This window comes from Ambystoma mexicanum, chromosome 2p (assembly GCF_040938575.1).
Source record: "Ambystoma mexicanum isolate Mex_15411 chromosome 2p, UKY_AmexF1_1, whole genome shotgun sequence".
Classification (NCBI taxonomy): Eukaryota; Metazoa; Chordata; class Amphibia; order Caudata; family Ambystomatidae; genus Ambystoma; species Ambystoma mexicanum.
Genome location: NC_090923.1, coordinates 579,692,761 through 579,716,447, shown reverse-complemented (window position 1 = coordinate 579,716,447; position 23,687 = coordinate 579,692,761). Strand labels below are relative to the sequence as shown.

The window sequence follows — 23,687 nt, the reverse complement described above, 5'->3', positions numbered from 1 at the left end:
TTCAGAGAGGCATTATTGAGTGTACACCATCTAAGATTGAATAAGTACTGGGAGCTTCATTGCTCAGCCCTCACAGAGGAGGCCTCATCCTCGATTCTCTCCAGCCATACTGAGAAGGCATGGTGGGGGTAGTAGGGAGTGCTGGTAGTTGGGAATGGTGGTCAGGGGGAGCTGGTGAAAGGTGCCTGGGGGTGAAAGGTGAAGTAGCAGTGGATAGAGCAGAAAGGGGAGAGCAGATAGGAAGGTAAGGGAAAATGGGTGAATTGATGCTGCCACAGTATTTTGTTTGCTTTTCTTTCTCTCTGTACAGTTTTTATAGCTAATCTATTGCATTGTTTTGAAAAATGATGCATAACGTGTGTTCATAGAGCATGAATAATCAGGATTCACCTCTCAGGCTCCTATTCAGTGGTCTGCAGTATACAGTTTTTATTTTTCATGCTTTGAAAATAGTTTTCCTCATGGAGATGGGGCGTGCGAATGGAAGCTAAAGTGAGTCGCGAATGGACGGTCAAAGTAGTGTGGGAGTTTATGGAAGGGAACAATGGAGTGGAGGGAAGAGGAGAGCAGAAGACTTTGGAATGGGTACTGTAGAGCAAATGATTTTGGAATGGGTGAGCGGATGAAGGGGGAAGAGCAGATTTCCATCTTGAACACATTGAGTGATCCTGGGCAAATCACTTTGCCAGGAAAAACATTTAAGAAACATGGAACATTTCTTGCACTTGTGACAGCCTTTAAGTACTCCTACCCTAAGCTCCACCCCTATGCCCACCCTCACCTGGAACCTCTATCAATCTTGCACCTGAAGCCGTTTGCTCTAAATCTGCCAGTGAGTGCAATCCTTACAAGCATCCTGATCAGACATTCAAGTAGTCTTTTGAGTAATTGTCTGCCCTTAGTCCTAACAACCTGGATTTTAATCCAGGATTCTGTACCTTTTAAAGCAGACCAGACTAAACCAATTGAAGAGTGCAAATGGATTTTTCACGGATCCGAGAAGACATTTTTTGCTGGATCACGGAAGTAGGAAATCTGTCTCAATGTACTCCTACGCTCACACCCAATGGAAATTTGGCCTTCCCTGATCACAAATCTGGCCCAACCAGATCAAAATTCCTGGAGTTGGGCCTGAAGCACAGTAATCAACTCTGCGTGCCAAACATTCCACAGTCAATAAGAATCGCTAAAAAAAAATCTTTGTGGATTGAAGGGGGTCTTGGCCAGGGGTGAAGTTGCTGAACCATATCAACATCTCTAGTCTATTCTGATGTATGCTGCCTTCCATTTGAAAACACTGGGCCTCATTATGAATGTGGCGGAAAGGCAACAACGGCGCCGGTACTGCTACCGGCACCATTGTTACCATACCGCCACATTATGAGTTCTGCTTGCCGGTGCTGCTCTGCACGCCCGGTCAGACCAGGCGTGCAGAGCGGCACACCTGACTAGAACTCATGATTGCACCGGCACCACTATAAACAGTGCCGGTGCAACCATGCTCCCCACCCTCATTCTGCCCGACGGGGCAGAATGGGGATCGGGACCCCGGCCATACCGGCACCCGCCAATGGGCAATTACATGCCCATTCAATTCGTAATGGGCCGGTAATGGCCCATTCGGGGGTGCCATTGTTGGTAGCGAATTTGCCAGTAGCCGTGCCCTTATTAAGGGCACGACTGCTGCCAAACTTGTAATGAGGCCCACATGGTCATATCGAGAGAAAAATGGGATTCAGTACATTTCAAGCATTTTTTTAAATGAATGCTGGAGGAGGAATGAACTGTATGGTTTTTCATGATTGCATTCATTTTTCCTTCATTTACCCACATAAAGTGGCTTACATTTATTACTTCCTGTGTGAATTTTTTACTGAGCATTTATTTTTGCCTACAAATACATACTACATGTTCTCTATTGCACAGTGTAGATGTTTCTTATTACTGCCCTGTGATGATTGGGTGTGGGCATATCACACCACTGGTTAACCATATAGCTCAGGTGGTAAATAACTTGATGGCTACTGTTAACACACTCCTTTTTCATTGCCAAGTAAATATAATCAAAACTGACACTCATTTCATTCTAATATTTATGGTGAGTACAAAAGCAAGTCGCAGCCGCCCTATTAGGGTTCTTCATCCGAGGGCTATCTAGCGGCAGATGAACACACATTCTACTCGAGCGTCCATCTCACCTTTTAAACTGAGCAGATTAGAAGTGGAAGACTGTCGGAAAAATGCCATCTGAAATTGTCAGAGGTGCAGGAAGTAAACAGTTTCATCAGCGAGGTGGACTTTAATCCAGAGAGGAATTTGCCACTAAACTTGCAGTTTCATAGTGAAGTTTTCCCCTTTTCATTTTGGAGACAATTTTATGAGTTGCTGCTTGGAAAACAACCCAGTTGTATTTTGCAACTGCTTCATGAGATATATTTTACATTTGTGAAAGCTTTGGTTGATATAGTGCCTACCTATTCTATATATTAATTTCCCCATCAAATTAGTTTCACTGGACATAACATATTCAAAAGTTCAAAATAACTTCACCCAAACATTGTGGTAACAAGCTCTTATGTTAAAAACAAAATCCAATCCTTTCAGTAAGCCATCATACTGATCAGAGTTGACCAATTTAATAAAATATTATTTTCCATTTCTTAAATTTGACTTTTAGTTTGTAATGCGCCACAGAACAACTGAACTGTATCAAGGCACAAACACTCTCTGATCTGTGTCCAGAAAGATTATCACAATGTGCTGGAACCACTGTCTTAGCAAAAAAAACAGGTTTGCATGGCTTTGTGGAAAGCTATTAAATTGTTAATGGAACAGATTTGAATAGGTAGACTGTTCTAGAGGTGATGGGCCATAACTGAAAAACTGTGGTCACCTCTGTCATGCATTCCGCATGGTGGCGTTTGTGGGACATCTGGAAGCGCCATTAGCGGTTCCATTACGTCGGCGGCCGTTCGGATTCAACGGTTTAGTTGTTTCCCAAGATGGCTGCCGCATCTAGTAATGCTGGTCCGGTCCTTTCCTCCTCGCGTTGCACCTTCTACGCTCTGTGAAGGTAACGCTCCCGAGTGTGTATCTTTCTTCGCTTTGGTTTCCTACTTCTGTTTCCTCCCGTGTCTTCTCTCTCTCTCTCCCCCGACGCTGCTCGCTTCTCAGTTATTCCGACCTGTTTTTTCCCCGCTTTCTGGTCCCCCTCCTGTCTTGCCCGGTTGGTTTCCATTCTCTTCTTTGCTTCCCGTTCTGGGTTCCCCCCTCCCTGGGCGTACTTACCTCGCAATCGCCCTGTTGGCTTCAATTCTTGGATCAGCTCCAGTATCTCCTTCACGCCAAGTTTCGCTTCATCCAGACTCAGTGAACTACACACGTCTCCTATCGGTCCTGCCTGCACACAGCGGAACCAACTAGCAGGGTTTTTTCTGCCGAGAGGCTTTTTCCCTGCTCCGGAACCGGCTCCCGGGAGTCCCCCGTGTCCGGTTATCTCATATACGAACAGCGTGGCATCCCAGGGAGATCGTCCCTTTTTGCACGATAAAAAGACCAGGAAGAAGATAGACACAGAGAGGCAAGAGAGACTGAAGAAGAAAACAGGGTACCAAGACGGTTCCACGGATCTCTCAGGTGAGGAGGAGGGGTAGGGAGTTACTTCAGAGTTTGACAGCCTCAATGTTTAAACTTGGATTTTGGAATCACCAAAACTCAGGGCTCTCGTAGGAAGGTATGGGTCCATATTCTTTTCCAAGTGGGGAGGGACCATTTAAAAAATAAGGCATAGAACCATAAATGTAATCTTTGCTCTAACAGGGAGCCAATGTAAAGTATGTTGATAATAGATCTAATCTGATGGTGAGAGCCAATAAATCAAGCGAATAGGTGCATTTTGGATTTTTTGTAGACGTTCACTTAGATAGTCTGGGATCCCTAGGTAGAGGGAATTACAATAGTCTATCTTCGAGTTGATAAAAGAACCAACTAATATATGCACAATTTTTTTTCTAAAAAAGGAAGGGCTCATAGAAGAAGCGATAATGTTAGAAAAGAGTATTTTGCTAAAGAGTTAATTTGGGAATTTAAGTTCAAATCATGTGACCAATAAAAGCACACATTTTTTACTTTAGGCACGAAAGACATAGGGACGTTGAATAGGAGGGGACATGTTTGTGTTGTGGACCTAACAAAATGACCCCCAAATTGTTAGGATTTAATGGGAGAGCATTATGTCACATTCAGTTTTTAACCATATTGAGGCAGGAGGTCAGTGTCCAGGAGGTTAGTCATGGGATTGTCTACAGTTAAGTAGACTTGAGTGTTGTCTGCGCAAGTGGTGTAGTGTAAATTGTATTTAGAGAAAATCACACATAAAGGTTTGACGTATATATTAAAGAGCTGAGGTGAAAGAGGGGAACCCTGAGGCACACCATACTTTATTGAATCCACACAGGACAAGAATTGGACTAAATTTCACCTGCTGAGTTATTTCCAAAAGAAAAGATCTGAACCACTTTAGAGTATGATTTGAACAGCGTGCAGTTAGTTTGAATCGGTTAATATATAAAGGTTGACTTTGTCGAAGGCCACCAATAAATCAAGCATAACCAATAAGGTCATGCCCCTTTAGCTGCTTACTGAGGAATGTCATCTCCAACATTAAAAAGGGCTGTTTCAGTCCCATGATAAGCAATTGATTCAAGATCGAATTTGTATCCACATAAAGTTGTAGCTGTGCGGATGCCACTTTTTCCAGCATTTTAGAGAGCCATGGGTCAAAAAATGTTTCTTTCGGAAGCATCACCAAGCACTTAATTCATTACTTGTTTGTTGTATTCTCCAGTTTCTTTCTTTAAACTTCCATGTTGCGGTCGGTGTTTCCATTTTCCAATGCTAGAATTGGTTTTTCTGTCTTTGTATGCCAAACCAAGATCTGTAAAAGGAAAAAAAGAGCATTTAATCAAGTAAAATATATGTGTCTATTAAATAATGATAGTAAACTAATATTGCTCTGATGAAATCTGTTTTTTAAACTAGATGTTTTATTGAACTAATCACATGACATTGTTAACGAATATATTGACAATCGTGTGGTCTTGCTGCTGACTTCTGTGCTCTTCTGTAATGTTGTACATAACAGATGTTACGATTGAAGTTTAATTGTTCTCATTTAAAACAATACATTGATAGATGCACACAGATTACAGAATGAACACTTAACTAACTGATTTATCTGGCAGACAATACATAGGTTTGCAAACTGGGCTATTAGTTCATACTAGAGACATGGATTCTGGGTGGCTACTGGCTATTATATGGCTACCAGGAATAGGCACAGAGTAGCATGGCTCCCCTTTTTAGATCGCTAGCAGACTTCTCAGAGAGAAGAACAGAGTCAGAAACTCGTCCTGTTTGCACAGCTTCTTATTTTCAGTATTTCAGCATTACCACCAACACAAAATTACTGTGCCTGCCTAGGTAATTTGGCGCATCATTTGGGGATGGAGTTATTCCCTATTTTGAAGTCCCTTTGGACTTAATGGGATATGCAGATTTACCACATGTAGTAATTCCACTTTGGTCAATACTGCCATTTTAATTAAGCAATCTGACCCGAGCGGCGGGGGCATTACCGACTCAGGTAATGCCCCGGGGCCCATAGGTATACTCCCCGAGCGAAGTGAGGGCCTTACCGAAGGCCCCGGGGCATTTCCTGAGTCGGTAATGCCCCCGCCGCGAGGGTGATATTGCTATTAGTACCCCGGCCCACATTATGTACGTGACCGGGGCACTAAAAGCATTTTCTTCTGTCCCGAAACGCTGCGCCTTTCGCTTGTTGGAGGGTAAGCAGGCTGTAAGATCTTCTTTAGATACAACAATTAATTGTAAGATTTCATCAATTTTTTTTACGAATTTAGATAAAGAGGGTAACAACCCTGAGGTAATCATGGTATTCAAGTCCTCATAGAGCAAGTTTTTCGGAGGAGATATCCTCTTACTGTAATTATTCAACAACCTCCAATTTCGTTTGGCTGAGAGTGGTAAAAGTCCTATTTAATGCCGAAAAATATATCATTAGGGATTGAATTTGCCAGCTCTAACACCTTTTTCCATAATTTTCCCTGAGCAATGTCTAACAGGTCATCAATCTCTGCAGTACAAATGTCAAAATATACAATTGGGAGTATAGAAAAGGTGCAGTATTTTCGATAAATGATACACATCTGGGCAGTCAAAGACTTTATTTTTTCACATAGCAACTCATTCCACCATTTCTTTGAGTTCTGATCAGTTAAGGTGTATCCCAAATATCTGATTCCCTTCAAAACTTGAAGATCCACCATACCAATAGACCAATTACATTTTTGTATTTTTTTCTTCCCATCAGAGAAAATGATACTCTGTGATTTTGCCTGGTTTACGTTCAAGTTAAGGGATTCAGCAAATTCATAAAAATAATTAAATTTGTTCTGCAATCTAAACGGAGTTCTGTCCAACAATAGCAGATCATCTGCAAAACTAAAACATGCAGGATACGTTGTTAAATACTTCCAATACCAATCAAGATCAGAGAGGTACAGATTGAATAATAACGCTGCTAAAGAGCAGCCCTGTTTTAACCCAACTTCAGTTTGGATAGGTTCTGTTAGTGTACCAAGTTTATTCAGACGGACTATGTAATTGGTCCTTGAGTGCAGTAGTGCATTTAATGCTACTAAATGCACCGGGATGCCAATTCGGATCATTTTATTCCACAACATTTCTCTTATCACAGTGTCAAATGCTTCACTCAAATCGAGTGCCGCCATATATATTGACCCTACATCCTTTTGTTTTGTTTGACACTGCAAACGAGAAAAAATAGTAGCCTTCAGTGGACAACCCATAGATTTCCGGAACCCTATTTGAAATTTAGACAGGATATTTTCATTGTAAAGAAAGTCCTGTAATTCTTTTAGGATTGATTGGGAAAAGACCTTGGAGGAGGCATCGGTTAGCGCAATTGGTCTGAAGTTCGATGGATCGTTAATGTTGCCTTTTTTATAAATGAGAACAATAATTGCTGAACACCAAGAGCGTGGAATTTGTTTGGTGGCAAAGTAATGTCAAATTTGATTTTTAGGATGCATGCCCATAAATACAGGTCAATTTTTATTAGACAGGGGGGATCCCATCAGGGTCAGATGCTTTGCAATCCTTTAATTTATCTATAGCATCCACAATATCCTCCATAGATCAAGGTCAACACTCAAGAATTAGTTCTGAATAATCACAGGTGCGTTCCATGCGAAATGTTTGTGGAAGTTCACATTTCTCAATGATATAGTGTACCCAAGTGGAGGCTAGAATAGCTGGTTCATTCTAATTTTTAATCGGGGTATTTAGAGTTCTGATAAGACTCCAGATTGTTCGCGTGTCGTGTGCTAAGATATTATACAACATGCGCTGGTTATCTTTAAGAGCAATGTCATATCTAAGTTCTTTGATCTGATTTTTGTATAGAAGAGTGATATGATTTTTTTCAATGGTGTACAAGTCAGAACCCAATTCCAATTTAACCAAATGTCGTAATCTAGCATTTTTGTTTATCTTTAGTTGGTGAATTTGTAAATTAAAGGCGTGCCTGTGTTCCTTAGGAGTGAGAATCACCTTGGTGCACCGGGCAATGTTCTTTACATGTGTGTGAATACAACTACTGATTTGCCTCTCCATCTCCATAGACACACCTGTTTAATACTGCCCATTGCATGGAAAAAGAGGATCCTCCCTGATATGCTTGATAGGTTTCCTACAAGTAGACGGATTCCATCTAATGGAGAGTCCAGGTCTTTCAATCTCTATTAGTTGAAGCGTTGAATCTGAGACAAGTCGCCAATTAGGGATAATCAATTCTATATAGATAGCAAAGTGGTCCTCAAACCCACAGTCCGTAATTTGTGTTGTATCAATATACCCCAATCATAAGACCAAAGTCTTAACTGCCCATCTTAGCTTTTAGATGGCTCACACCTCTCAATGATTAAATCCTCTTTGTAATGAAATATGAGAAGAAAGAATACAAGAAACTATTCAGCCTTCTAATCTCAGTGGAAGACAACTTTTTCTTTGTGTATCAGGTGTGTGTGTGTGTGTGTGTGTGTGTGTGTGTGTGTGTGTGTGTGTGTGTGTGTGTGTGTGTGTGTGTGTGTGTGTGTGTGTGTGTGTGTGTGTGTGTGTGTGTGTGTGTGTGTGTGTGTGTGTGTGTGTGTGTGTGTGTGTGTGTGTGTGTGTGTGTGTGTGTGTGTGTGTGTGTGTGTGTGTGTGTGTGTGTGTGTGTGTGTGTGTGTGTGTGTGTGTGTATATATTTTTGTGTGCATGTGTGGTTCTGTGTTTGTGTTTTGCAGGTCCCTTGTTTTATAAGATTGCCCAATTGCTTTGTGCACCTACTGCAGCAATCAGTGTGTATCGTGCAGACCACAAATTCAATTCTTGATGCAACAATGATACAGGTTGCTTGCTATGCAAGACCTCCAAGCTTCTCCTGCTCAGAGACTTCAATATTCACCTTGACTCTCATGATGCCTCCACTCGAATCTTCCACATCCTCTGTGACTCTCTTTCCCCCATCATTCTTCCCTCCGGTCTGACACACTCAGCCAGACACACCTCGGATGCGCTCATCTCAGCAGATATCCCCATCGCCAACCCTCTCACTGCACTTCTCTCCAGGTCTGGCCATCCTCTCCTGTCCTCCCATCTGGATCTCTTGGGGCCCCCGTTTAAGCCTCTGTCTGTTTTGCCAGTCTCCTTTGCCGTCATTCGACCGATGAAGCAAATGTCAGTTGTTTCTTTTGCCGCCACTTTCATTCCCCCTCCCACTCCAGCCACTGACTCTCACATGGACACAGCCCATGCTAACCTTCACCTATCCAACTCCAACACCCTTGACATCCTTGCCCCTGTCATGAGGATCTGCATGAAGCCTGCCTCCAAACACAACACCTGGTATGACTCTGACCTAGCCTCTCTGAAACACAAGCGCTGAGTTGCTGAACTTGCGGAAGTGGCTAGCTTCAAGCACATCAATTGACAGACTGGCATAACAGACTCTCCATCCGCTCTAAAAAGTGGAACCATATCCAAGCTTGCATCTCTGGTGCCACCAACAACACAGCAGAATTGGTCAAAATCAGCAAGGAACTTGCCAATCCTACTGCAGTCTCCACTTCTCCTCTGCCATCCCTGGCCCTCTGCACTGCACTGGCTTCCCACTTCACAACCAAACTCAGGACATCCTGTTCTCACTCCCCTCTACTCCCCTCCCTCCTCTCTCACCCACTCTCTGGCCTGGCCTTGCCCCCTCTACCTTTCCCTCCTACTATTCTCCTTCTTGCAATTTGCACTGCATGAGATCTCTAAACTAGCCCCCTCTATGAAAGTCTCCTCCAAACAGGTGCACCCCTGCTCCTCAGAACTATCAAGGACAACTTTGCCTCACTTGCTCCAGCCATGGCTGATTTCTGCAATGACTCCTTTGCCACTGGTTCCTTCCCACTACCTCTCAACCACTACCCTGTGAACCCACATCTTAAAAAGCCTTCTTCCGACCCCTCCTGCCTGGCTAACTACAGCTCGATCTCTGCGTTACCACCTTCCTGGCAAACTCTTGGAGAAGCTGGTCATATCCCAACTGATCCACCAGACTGAATCTGTTGGTTGTCTCCACGACCACCAGTCTGTCTTCACAGCAGCCAGTGGCATGGAAACAGCTCTCAACAACCACAAAGACTTGCTCTCAAATCTCGATTCCTACTCTCCTTCCATTCTCATCCTTCTCAATCTTCCCTTTGCATTTGATACGGTCATTCATGCCACCCTTATAAATCAGCACTGTGATACTCTTGGCATCACAGGCATGGCGCTAGCTGGTTGGCCTCCTTCCTATCTGACAGACCTTCCCAGGTTCAACTGGGCACTTTTCTCTCCTACACCACACTCTCCACCAGAGGCATTCCTCAGGGCTCTATAATCTTGTTGTGGCTCTTCACCATCTACCTTGCCCCTCTTGCCCACTTGTTCTCCATGATCTCTCCTCACTGTCGGTGTTATGCGGACGACACACAGCTCTCCTTCAGGTTTCCCTCCACTGCCTCCTCTTCTTCCTCTATCATTCCTGACTGTCTGACTGCTATTCAGACATGGTGTGCTGTTAACAATCTCTGCCTTAATGCCAAAGACTAAGATCCTTCTCATTGGGACCCCTGCTTCTTCCTTCCCTCATACTCTCTGGCTGCCCTCCATGGGTCCCCACCTCTCAGCTTCTTGTGAGGCTAAAAGCTTTGGCATCATCTCTGACTCCTCTCGCTTCGCCTCACATTGCAGAACTTGCCAAGAAGGCCCACTTTCAGCTGCACCTCCTCTAAGGCATTCTTCCTTTCCTCAGCCTCCTCCAGAAACTCAATGTGTCCAGAGGTATGGTCCTCTCCAAGCTGGACTACTGCAACACCCTCCTCCTCAATCTGCCTTTATCCTTCCTTCGCCCCCTTCAGCTAATCCAGAATAGGACTGCAAGACTTATCCGAGGCCTCAAGCCCAGGGACTGAATCTCTCCAGCCCTGAAATCTATCCACTGGCTCCCAATGGCTGTGAGGGTCAGGTTCAAGACCCTCTGCATCATGCACAAGGCTTTCTGGGGCCATGGACCCCGCTATTTCCAACTACCTCTCCCTAAATACCTCCCTGCTAGAGCACTTCGGTCTTCTAGCTCCAACTCTCTGCAGATCAGACGCTTCCCCAAGTGGAGAGTGGGGGTAGATCTCTCTTCCCGGCAGGAACCTCCCTCTGGAATGGCTTCTCGGCCCCTCTCAGGCTTGAGCCGGATGTCCATAAGTTCCGGAAGCTTCTCAAGACTCTTCTTTTCTCTTTGTCCTTCCCTCTCCCCATCCCCTGCTAAGGCCCCCTCTGCTGCATTGACTGGCAGCATGGTGCCTCCTGATTCCAATCTAATGCACCAGGCCCTCCTCACCCAGTCTACCCCAGCACTGTGTCTATCTGCCCCCCCTAACCTGTACTTGCCACTCAGACCCCTTTCTCATGACTAGCCTAGTGGGATGTGCTTCCTTACCGATTCTGATCCAACCCCACCCTGACACTTAGCATGTAGTCCTCACCCTCTGCACTCCCTGCATCCCCTGGCACTTTCCCACCTGGCTTCCCCTTTGCACTTGAATAGACCCAGTGGCCCTCTTCTTCCTCTCCTCCCCCTGCACTTCTTTAGTTCCACTTGCCCCTCATCTACCTCCCACCGTAGCATTATCCTTTCCTCCCTGACCAGCACTTCCCCACACCCTCCCCACACCCTGCACTTCTTGTTACTCCACTTGCGCAATTCAAATGATACAAGGCCTAGTAGAACCGTTATTGTTTTCTTCCCTGTTCCCCCCCCATCTTTTTTGTCTTGTGGTGCCTTGAAACAACATTTGCTTGCAACTTATAAATAACCAATACATTAAAAACAAATAAATAAATAAATAAATACAATGAAGGTGCCCTGTTCGATTCCCGCACATGCAAATTATAATCACAAACTTCTTTGCTTAACATTGATTCCTCGATGTTTCCCAGATGTATTGGAAGCATAGACACAGCTCAAGTGTTCGGAAAGCCAGAGTGCCCAGAGGAAAGGTGAAATTGGTAATTGGCATGCAGGCACCGGCATGGTCACTTGTCATTGTATAATCACTCATTGGCCCACTGTTTATCACTATTTAAAACTGTCCTCTACCTCCCAGCCCAAAACAAAGGGCACAATTCATGGAATCCAGCGCAGAAGCAGCAGAAGCGCCTAGCACAGAGGGAGCGTGCGCCACGAGTGCACCAGGCGCAGCGCAAAACAGCATTTTCACGCACCGCGTATTCATGTATTTCCCGTGCCATTACCAGCCATGGCGCAGTGAACATCCAGCAGTGCCAGTTATTCCCCCAACACCGCCCTTTGCACTGGAAAAAGCCAGTGAAATGTCAAATACGGCGCAAAGGCCCCGTGCTATCCTTGTGCAGAGGAGGTCCCAAATAAAGCCTGCACTCCAGTCGCCCATTTTGAAGTACCAGGAATGTTTACACCAAAATATGTGACGTATGATGAGCAAATAAACCAGCAGAGAGCCGCTGTAGGGCTTTGCCCAGTACCTATCAGAAGAGCAACACCCATTGAAGTCCCAATACCCAGAAAACCATGGACAGTAAGGTATCCATTAAGAAAACCCGACCAGCAAATGGTACGAAATGAAGATTGCCTCAGTACTGTCCCCGAAGAAACCAAAAAGGCCTTAATGGAAGACGAATGGTGACGTCACGAAGGCCCGGACAGACTCACAGATAGAAGAAGTGACGACCCGAGAATGACACACAGAGACGAAACACCATGAATAAAGATATTGTGAACCTAAAAGGGGAGAACGATGTTGAAATACAAAGAAGCTTAAGCTGTAAGTAGGATGAAGATATTCAACCAGCTACCACCTGTACATATGCTTGTAACCGCAAGAAAGCTAAGAAAACAGTGCAGCTTGCTATGCTAAGTAGAAGAATAGCGCGGCAAGCGCCATTATACATAATCTACCTCAAAACGTAGCACAGTATTATAAGTGTAATTCCACTTTGCACGAAAAGCAGAATCAACTCAGGTTACAAGAGGGCATACAAGACAAGATTCATATTCTAAGCAAAACGAGAAGAGACGGCTGAATCGAGACTCAGCAGATGCAACTCGTGCCAGGAGTGAAAAGGTCATACAAATAGAAGGAACGAACAGTAGCTACATATAATTGAAACTTAAGAACAGAATATCCTGTCTTCGAAGGGTCGAGATAAGAAGGCATAGGCAGGTGGCAAGCTGAATAAAAATTAAATTCAGAAATTGAGAGAAACTAGACAAATTCACGGTGTGGGTAGCACGTGACCAGCTGAGTGAGAAGGAGCACAGGTTCACACCTACGCTTGGCATCCGCCCAGACAAGATATCAGAACTTTTCCAGACAGAAAATGCAGTTTCGAGGCCAACCACAGTGAACTAATTGACACATAGCCATTAAAGTGATGATTGATTGAAGGAAGGCCGGGTGAATCGGGAGGTACTCTGCAGCTGGCTGACCATTCTGCATGCTGCTAAGCAAAGTGGATATTTATGCATGGGGTTGATGCCAACCCAATCACAATGGAGCAAATAATCTAGGGTCCTATAGTTAGTAGAATCAATGGGACGTTGTACTTTTAGTGACGTCTATAGTAGTCATTTTTGAAGGAACGGCTTCGACGCCCACATGACAGTGTTTACCCAGTCCCCTCACTCCGTTACCATATACAGATATAGTACCTATGTTAAAGTTACCTTTTTCTAACCAATAGAATTGCATGTTAACTTTTGAGTATAAATGTCACTGCTTGTATGAAGTTCGTTGGAGTTGAAGCAAGAAGGACAATCGCATCACTGCTGATTTCCATGACTCCCTGTTTTTTGTACTTGTCATTAAACAGACCCCCTTAGCCAAACCATTGAGTTGTCCTTATTGATTGGTGTTGGAGTAATAAATCTTCACCCCCATTCATCTCAAAGGTGCAGCTATCTCAACTTAAAGTATTTCGGAGCAAACCTCGGCTCTATGGGCTAGCCGGGGGTCTCCAGAGTACACTTGCCCCAGCACACAGCCCCCCTCCATCATAATGGCATGAAATATCGGAGCGTACCCCGCTCGGGGCAGTGAAATCGCATGAAAATGGCCTCGCGTACTCCCGCAAAATCCCGTACCCCGCTCACGCCATTCAAATCACATGAAAAGTGCCTCGCATACCCCACGAAATTGCGTACCCCGCTTGCGCCAGCCAAATCGCATGGAAAGGGCTGCGCGTTTGGTGACGGGTGTAGGGAAGTCCCCTGTGGTGTGATGTGCCTGTGGGGCATGGTCATGGGAGTTGGGGGTCGCCTGTGTTGTGGACTGCCTGCGGGGCATGGTCATGGGTGTTGCAGAGTCCCTTGTGGTGTGGGCCACCTGCGGGGCATGGCCATGGGTGTTGGGGGTCCCTTGTGGTGTGGGATGCCTGCAGGGAATGGTCATGGGTGTTGGGAAGTTCCTTGTGGTGTGGGCTGCCTACGGGGCATGGTCAAGGGTGATGGGCTGCCTTCAGGGTATGGTCATGGGTGTTGAGGGGTCCCCCGTGGTGTGAGCTGCCTGCGGGGCATGGTCATGGGTGTTGGGGGGTACCTTGTGTTGTGGGCTGCCTGCAGGGTATGGTCACTGGTGATGTGCTGCCTGCAGGGTATGGTTATGGGTGTTGGAGGGTCCCCTGTGTTGTGGGCTGCCCGTCAGCCGATTCCTGCCCCTGTGATGTTGTTGGCCCACGTCCTGACACCTCCTATGTTGAGCCCACTGCTGCCAATGTGCCCTGTGCCTGTGCCACCAGGACTGCCTCTGGGATGATGACAACCCCGGGGAAGTCGTGCACGTGCCCTGCTGGAAGGTGCCTGCACAACTTCCATTGCCAGTGGTCCTGTTGCTGGGGTGACCACCTCTGCTGAACCTCTGACTCCCGACTGTGCAGGGATGTGATCTCCACCAGACTGGCCGTGGTGGCTAGGACAGGTCCACAGGGTGCCCTGGTGGCATCTGGGCTGGAAGACGGCAGGGAGGATGACTGGCGCATTGTGGAGGAAGAGGAGCAGGGGGTCGCAGCAGGGCCTAGCACATATAGCAAACCCGCAACAATGAGCTGTGCTTGCCGGTTCAGGATGGCACAGACCTCTTCATGATGAGGTGTATGGTCCCACCAGGAACCACGCACGTCATCACGAATGAAGGTTGTGCGCATCGTGACACCGCCTAGCATGGGCTCAACCCAGTCATGGATTGCCTGGTCCACAGTTAGAGGAAGGTCAGTTGATGTGGACTCCTCCTTTACCTGAGGATTGGCCTGGACTCAGGCATGACTGCAGGTGCGCACTGATGCAGTCGCAGAATCAGGGACAGCATTAGGCACAGGCCCCTCTGCAGTGACCTGCGCTGCCTCCTGCCCCTGCCCCTGGACTGCAACAATTGCATCTGTGGTATCACCCCCTCCAGGCCCCATGTGCTCTTCTAATGCGGCCTCCTCCTTTTCCACTACCAACCTGGATGACTCTGAGCCTGTCTTCCGCATCGGATTGCCCCAGTGGGAACTGACCCGTCCCACCCGCTGTTGAGAAGCCCACGTCCAACTTCGCCTTCGTGGGCCTGCCCTCAGCATCTGCAGCCGTTCTTGCAGATGCGGAACCAGTCTCCTCGCTCCCGTAAAATGTTGTAACCTGGGAGGAGGACTTGGCCTTGCATATCCGCCTGGTGGAGGCATCCCTGCTGCATTGCTCCACAGCACTGTATCCACCCTCTTCCTCCATAGCTGCTGTAGATAGGGAGACATTGAACACAAGTACCAGTGCACCGAATAAATGTCTGCTAGACACAAAGCTAATGCACATGAGTGGCACTGTCAAACGTCATTACCATCACCCTTCACAACACACGGGTCAGTGCAAGCAACACATATGTACAAACAAGCATGGCACTAGCAACAGACATTCACATCCATGTCCAAGGCACTGCGGGAACATCAGAAGGGAGGCAGAACCTCACTTGCATCATGGGACATGCACAACACATGCACACACACCACCGGACAGTCATGCATCTGGCCAAGTCTACCTCCCGTCACAGTGCACTCATGGACAACTGGGCCGCATCAGTTAATTCACGCATTGTGATGGTCATGTATCATGCATCCATGGCATTTGCCAGTCACACATTCACTGCCCAGAAACACACACATGTACACCATGCATGTCCATGAAGGAGACATGAGCATCCATGTCTCACACCCCAAACATGGCCAAGTCCAGACACAGGCAGGCAAACATGTGTGCCTCATCACATGCTGATGCACATCATGCATTGCAACACAGACACCATTGATGTGGAACACACTTTACTGGATTCACATGCAGCACTGTCATGGGCCTGCACACAGACATCCATACATGGGACATGCCAGACATAAGGTCAAGGTGCACACTCTAGCCACACCTCAACATGCACTACGCTGGACAAGAACACATGGACACTTACCACTTGAGTCCAGACGGAGCTGCAACTGTAGGACCTGGGGGTAAAGCGCTGGTTGTATGCGCTCCAGGACCCTCATCTGGTTGTTGCTCAACTGGCCCCGGCACCCTGTGTCATCATTAGCCGTAACGAGGCACCGGGCCTTGTTGAGGGTCCTGGACCTGAAGTCCTCCCAGCGATTCCTGACGCGGTCGTAGTCATGCGGTGCCACCCCCTGCGTGTTGATGGCACCCACGATGTCCGCCCAGATCCTACTCTGTCCTTCCTTGTCAAGGCGCAATGTTCAGAAGAGGGCATCATAATGCCCCAGGACTTGCTCCACCAGGATGCCAACTTCATTGGGACTTAAGCTGGCAGGCTTCAGCCTCTCTGCCGGGGGGTGGGGTGCCACTAGCCCCAGATGTTGCTTGGCATGACATGGCAACCCCTGAGGCAGGTGTGTGTGGGCAACTGGGTCCTGGGCCTGGGCTGTGGAGCGATGGTACAGCAGTCTGGAGTCTCCTGTTAGCAGAGGTGGTCTCAGCAGCAGGATCCCGGCAATGGCTTCTGTGCAGGCACCAAATTGCAGGGCACGTAGGCAGCAGGCACACTGAGGAGGCTGGCAGCAGCAGATGGCTCGTAGGAGGCAGCTCGGGGTGTTGGGGGCAGGTAAATGGCCTTGTGAGCAGGAGCGTGGTCTTCAGTGTGTTGTCGCATGGCCAGCTTGATGCAGAGTGACTTCGCACATGCAAAACAGCGCGTTAGCGTGGAATTCGAGGAAAGGCCCTCAGCGCGTAAGCGCATAAGTGATGCGACACACATGGGCGTTACATTCGGTACAGGTTAAAGGTCCACATAGGACACCAGTTCGCTGTACGTGCTTTTCGTGGGGACCGAGGCGTGTGATTCTTCTTCTTGTGGGTTCACATGCAATATCGATATCTTCTCTATGGTTACAGTTCGTAATTCTTGTTTTGGCACAGTGAGTCGTGCATGCTTTTTTCCCGCTGTGGTTGCCCCTGTGTGTCGCATACCCCATTTACGAGGTCAGAGTAGCCTATGTGTTCCACGCGTATGCATTTTTTGTGTTCCTGGGTGCCACGGCGTAATGTGGGACGTTTATTCCATGCACGTGGGCTAGTGAGGGGTCGCGTGCATGTTTTTTTGTTTTTGGGGTGCCTGAGTGTTGCGTGACCCGTCATTCTTCTTCAGGGGTCACAGACAGCCTCGCAGATGCACAAGGGTACATTTACCATCACTTACCCTGCCCCCTACACCCCAATTGACCAGGACAATTGTTGTGTACACCTCCCATTCGCACTAGTCCACCAGTGCCATGGTTGGGAGGCTGCCAAGTGGTAAGGACGTCAAAGCTGGGCTACCTCCCATAGTGGGACATGTGGCCAGGGTGGCCAGGGAGTCCAGGCAGGCCAAGGTGGCCTCGGTGGGGGACGTGGGCAGGATGACCAGGCACATGCTGGGACAGCTATGCCCCCCAGCGGGTCAGGGTGATGCAGCTGCTGTGGACATCCTCAGCGCCTATCTGACCTGACAGGCAGTGTAATCTGCTGTCACAAGCCCCTGGGTTGTGGAAGCTGCAGGTGCAGCTGCGCCTACCACCACCCAGGCTCTGGGTCAGCCACCGCAGGCTGTATTGGCACAGGCACAGGAAGACTCCATTTCAGATTTTTGTGTCGTGAAGGCCAAGGCACGTGTGGCTTAGGTTGCTGTGACCAAGCCACGTGTATCTGGGGCAGTGGTGTTATCTGCTGCCCCGAGCAGCCAGGTGGTGGAAGCTGCAGTAGCAGATGCAGCTGACACCACCCTAGCTGTGAGTCAGCCAGCCAGGACTGTGTTGGTCACGGCCCTTGGCACCAATGCAGTTGTGGCGCTGGGTCCTGGCGACAGCACCCAGCAGCCAATGCCTCCAGTCCGACCTTCCGTTCTCTTGCCATTGCCTGCTGCGAATGGCCAGTTCACCTGTGCTCCTGCCCCTACTGACCTGAGTGGCAGAAGCCACTCAGGGTCCGCACCACCTACCAAGAGGAGGAAGCGTGTTCCTGCGCTAGAGGCTGAGAACCCAGACACGGCTCAGGCATCCGGCACATCAGGAAGAAGAGTTTCAATGAAGTGGAACTGGATATACTTGTGGGCTATGTGACGGGGTACAACCGCAAAATGCTGGTGATGGCAGGGTGCAACACTACGCCTGCCCAGCGCAAGGCCCACTGGCAGTGTATCGCGGAACGTGTCAGTGCAATGGGATTAGAGAAGCGCACGGCTGATGATTGCTATAATCGTTGGCATGACCTCCAACGCCGAGCAAAAAACAAGCAGGCTTCTAATTACGCCTCTACTCTGGTGAGTGGGAGTGGGCCACCACCAGAGGACGATGAACTCACTACGCACAAGGAAATTGCTGCAGGGTTCATCGATGTGGGTCAGATCCAAGAAGTGGGAGACATGATGGATTATGATACAATGGGGGTCATTACGACCCTGGCGTTAAGGGTTTAACAGCGCCGTAAAAGGTGTCGGCGCCGTTAAACCCTTAACGCCTGATTACGAGGTCCCTTTACGGGACCCGACCTTAACGGCTGGTTTTACCAGCATCAAAGTAGGGTGCTGCAAAGGGACCTGGGTGCTAATTACGGTACCGCAATTTGCGGTACAGTACTTAGCACCTTCCCCAGTCCCATTGAGCCCTTAGGGGGCGAAAATGGTAATGGGGAAGGGCCATGGTGAAATGGGGAAATACCGCCCCGCCAACCTTGGAACGGGGCGGTATTTCCCCATTCCACCATGGCAGACTCGTTACAACACCGGCACCAACCATGGTGCTAATAGCGCCATGGTTTAGCACCGGGGTTGTAATGAGGGCCAATTTCCGGTGGGTGTTGATGCATGTGTGTCCAGTACATGTGTATTTTGATTGTGTGATGTGTTGTGATTGACTGCCAGTTCAGGCTATGTAGTCGTGACTGCCATGTGTGACCCATGCAATGCTTGACTGATACATGCTTGTTGTGATGCAGTCGGCATACAGGCCATGTGCTTCACACAGAGCCAATTCTCATCACCACACCGGCACCCTTCTTACATGCCAAACACTCGGCAGCCTTTCTTGTCCATACCCTTGCTCCCAGACATGTTTGGGGATAGCCTGTGATGATCTTCCACTCAACACTCTGCCTATGTCATCACATGACTGACGTCTCTGTGAGATCACCCTGCAAGCTGGACCCCCGCAGGGGCATGCTTCCTTGCCTCTCTGTCCCCGAGCAGCTCACTGTCTCCATGGTACTAGTGATTCACATGTTGGACTACTGCTGGGGTGCACAACATACGGCCCGCGGACCATATGCGGCCCGCGCTATCGTGCTTTGCGGCTCCCTCTGCACAGAACTTTCATAATGAAGTGCGGCCCACTTAAAGCAAAAGAAAACAAAGCGGGCCGCACTTCATTACGAAAGTCTTTGAAGCCTGCACATTGCTGGCACAGTTGTCCGTAGAAGTGGGTAATTGCACCCCTAATTGATGCCTGTCCCCCCACCCTTGCCTCTGTCAAAGAATTCTTTGCAGGGGACCTAAAGGTACTAATCAGCCCAGCCATCATTCACACATTAGCAGGCTCTATTTGCACCTATTTGCACAGCCTGTGTTTTTTTTTCTGGCCTGAAAGGGACACCCCGGGAAGCAATGGACCATGAATATCACTGGGGGCCATCACTGATGTAAGCAGGCTACCTACATGTTGGTCACACTTTTGTTTTCCAAATGTGCAGCTTAAGCTTGTCTAAAAGAAAAACAAAAGACATTTCCAAACAAACATGATTCTTTAGCTTAAATTCATTTATTTTCTTTGATGTGTGTTTTTCTTTTTCTCGGGCTGCCACACAAATACCCAGTGATTTCTGTGTCCCTTCCTTTGTGTTTTTTGACAGGATATATTTCTAAAGCTCTTATATGCTTGTCAAACTGCTTCATTGCAAATACATGCTTCTATTGCGCTGACAGCAGTTATCAGGAAATTAAACTGTTGGTTCATGGGTGCCAACTTTTGATTTTCCCTATGGGGGCAGGCATTCCCCCACCCTCATCCTGAATTTAAGGAAGCTGCCAGCCCAGCACATCCCCTGGCCGAACACATTTTATAGCACTTGTTTTTATAAGGAATTGGAAAAAGTCAATCAATTTGCAGCCAGTTTTAAATATATAACATCTTAGCAACAGTCACTCAACCTGCTGAGCTACCCTGGTAGCTTTCTATTGTAGGGCATGTCTATGAGCCCATTCATGTGTTCAAAATCACTGTACTACCAACAGTGCAGTTTGTGTACATGACTTCAAAGTCAACAGAATTTCATCTCCAGCTACACTGACCCTGTGCATACATTCTTTGACGTTGTTCCAATGTCGTTTCCCCATAATGGGCAAGGTTGCGCTGGCCCACGGGCACCCTCGCCCATAATGGAGGAACCAGCCCATTGTAAACACTGAGCACTCACTCAGCTGCTTTATGCGGCTGAGGCGCGCTCCTCGGCTGGCTTGAACTGTCCAAGGGAAACACTGTTTCCAATTGACTGTTCTGTCCCTTAGCCTTCCATATCCAAAGAGCCATGCAAAACCGGGGGCATTTTGCTTCCCTAACCTTGTCTGGCCCATTGGGGATTCTGGCTGAGGAACTGCATGTTTGTATATGCGAGGGAGGGGCTCATGCGCCTCCTCCCACATACAAACAGAGTGAGGCTCTTCGCTATCAGCGATCCAGCTCTTGCACGCATGTGCATGAACCAGTAAGTGCTCTTTGCTTCCTGTTCGTGCTATGCGGGAGCTGTAGCACTGGGAGGAAACCTCAGGACCAGGGCAGAAGGTACTTTAATTTAAATATGCGTCTGTCGATGTGTATGCTTGCGTTTTAAAAATGTACTGAGGGAGGTGGGGAGGAAGCCCCCCCGCCCCCAACACCTTTTGATTTGTTCAGGCTCCCTTGCTACGCTCCATCACACTGGCATATTTGGGGCAAATATTTATGCTCCTCCAATTTAGTACACAATTTTACCAACACCAGTGTTGTAAAGCATGATTATAAGCAGTATAGAAAACAAACTAAATTGGTTATATTTTCTTTCCATGGCCTGTACACACAACCTCTGTATGATGCATCAGAGCAAAGTATTGGAAAGAGAACATTCATTAATTCCCCTGGTGACAAAGCAATGTTCACAGCGGGCATTGGAGTTTTTTGTGGCACTACTTCTGAATGCAAAAGTGTTTTGTGGCGGCGTGTGGAGGATGAAAATGTAAAGGTTTCTTTAAATGTGATGGCGTTCTATGATGCCGGTGGCCTCCCAGTTTGCCCATACTGCAATTTTGTAAAGTGCAAAGGGTGGAGGCTGCATTCTCTATTAAGATCCAGAGGCAAAGCTTCCTCATGTAGTCATTAATGTGGACAGATCACTCATCAGCCACATCTGCACAGCTCTTTTTCACATGTAGGACAGCCAGTTATGTGAGGTTATTGCTGCTGGGGTGCATGGATGATTTTGTTCTCCCATATTGATTGCCCAGGGGCAAATCAGTTTTTCTTCTGGCTTGGTAATAATGTAAAGGCAAGAAGTACACCTCAAAATGCCTGTCCTTTCGCCCACATGCTTACTAAAAATGCCTCAGGGGGGGTCGTAAATTCACCACATGCCCCGCATGGCAATCTAGCCCCCTGTAGACAGCTTGTAATGTACCTTCGGCCCTCTGGCAAAACTAGTTGTGCACCCCTGGACTACTGCAACGGCATGTCCCCAAATTCTGTGCATATGCACACTTACCTCTGCTACTCTGCCAGTCCAGTACTGTGTGGTACATCCTTTGTCCTTGATGTAGGGTGTCTCACTTTGACTGTGCAGATGGCACAGGCTCAAAGTGGACATGAGTGTTCGTTCATGGACCATGTGCATTACCAGCAGGCCCCTATGGGTCAGTGTAAAGCTACTCATTCTACTTCATCTCCGGTATTTCATCGTTATCATGGTATTTAGGTGTAACGCTCACCTGATTCCCACGGAGGCGCAGGTCTGGCTTCGAGTGCTGATGCTTCTTCAATGGTGAAGCGCCGGACTCTGAAGATGGACAGGAAGGGCCCTCTACTCTGGCTTCTCCGGCTCGCAGGAATATTCCCCTGTGCGTGAAAAGGGAGTATTACCTACTGACTGAGTTATGCTCAAGCCTCCCACTCTCTTCCAACCCTCCACGATACCCTTCCACGATTCCCCGTGAAGTCTCACCTTAGGGTCAGGAAGGATGTGCTCTCCATCCTGCTTCTGATGCAGGGGCGCGTTGAAACCCAGTTACTTCACTGGATTGAGGATTGATGGGAGTTCAGGTAAGCTTGACTATTCAGGTAAGGCTCTGTAAAAGTTCTGTTGCAAGTTCAAAAGTCCAAGTTTAATAATAATGTTCATTGTCTTTTTGCAGCAAGCGCTAATGCTTATGTCTTTTTTCCCCTTAGGGGCCGGGGTCCGGAAAATGCCTGGAAGCGGCAAGCCCCGAAATGAAATGGGAATGACCCAACAGGTAAGTCTTATTCCCTTCCTTCTCTCACCTCTTATTCTTGTCTTTTTCTCTAGGCTCTGGGAAGTGGCTGTGTATCCGGATGATCGCTGCTGAAGATGGAGGAACCCAGGAAAGGTGAGTGAAATGCAGCGCTGCAGCGATCGTAACAAAATGCTTTTAAAAATAATGTCTTCCCTTTCAGGATCGTCAGTGATGTCTCTGTGGTGCAGATTTAGCTGGTAAGGTCTCTTGTCTCCCTTTGCAGGTGACCCAGGATGCTGACAGGCGTGGCTGAAGTCCAGATGCAGGAGCTGACACGGTGAGCGTCCAGCTGTGAGGAGCAGAACAACGCGAAGCGTGAGTTGCTGATCGGGTGTGGTTTAAATAGCTTTGGAAGAAGTCTCAAGTGTGTATCCTTCCTCCGATCAGGTATGTATCCTTCCCCGGCCACACCCGGGTGGAAAGTAGTCCCACAGGTAAAGTAGTTCCATTCAGGCCTCAAGAGGGCCTGGATGTGGCAGCATGGTCTGCATCAGGTAAGTGCACATTAAAACACTTGAACACATGTCTAGCTTTATGAGCCTGGCGCCTAAGGCGCCAGGACAGAGGTCCAACATGAGCCTGGCGCCTAAGGCGCCAGGACTGCGTCCAAAGGGCCCCAGCTTGGGCCCGCTGGCACTCCCCTGGGGAAAATGTTGCCTTCCTCTGGGGTCGCTGGGTCGGACCTGGCTCCTTGGAGGTAGGCATCATGACATTAGGTCAGTTCCTCATCATGGCCATTTTCTGGTTGTCCTTGTCTGTGTTGAGCGTAAGCCTCCCTCTGGTCCAGCCTCCCTGCCTCAATGCAACTGGTGTTGTAGCTTCTCCGTGTCTGGGTGAACTTCTGATGATTCCTCATGTGTTGTGCTTTCTGTCCTCCTCTCATCTGCTGTAGTCTCAGATGACTGAGATGATGCAATTGACCCCTGCCCAAACTGTCTGCTACGACACAGTACTCTGATCCACCAGTCTAAGCCATGCACTGCCTCC

General features: G+C 47.9%; 1 protein-coding gene across 3 annotated transcripts in view; it reads right to left on the bottom strand.

The window, feature by feature from the left end:
* Positions 1–4,402: 4,402 nt before the first annotated feature.
* The window catches only part of LOC138566577 (galactosylgalactosylxylosylprotein 3-beta-glucuronosyltransferase 1-like), a 327,890-nt gene continuing 308,605 nt past the window's right edge, over positions 4,403–23,687 (bottom strand). For all 3 annotated transcript variants that reach the window (XM_069644076.1, XM_069644077.1, XM_069644078.1), the window contains exon 5: positions 4,403–4,936. In XM_069644076.1, coding sequence (XP_069500177.1) covers positions 4,856–4,936 — 81 coding nt within the window. In that variant the 3' untranslated portion in view covers positions 4,403–4,855. The remainder of the gene's footprint in view (positions 4,937–23,687) is intronic.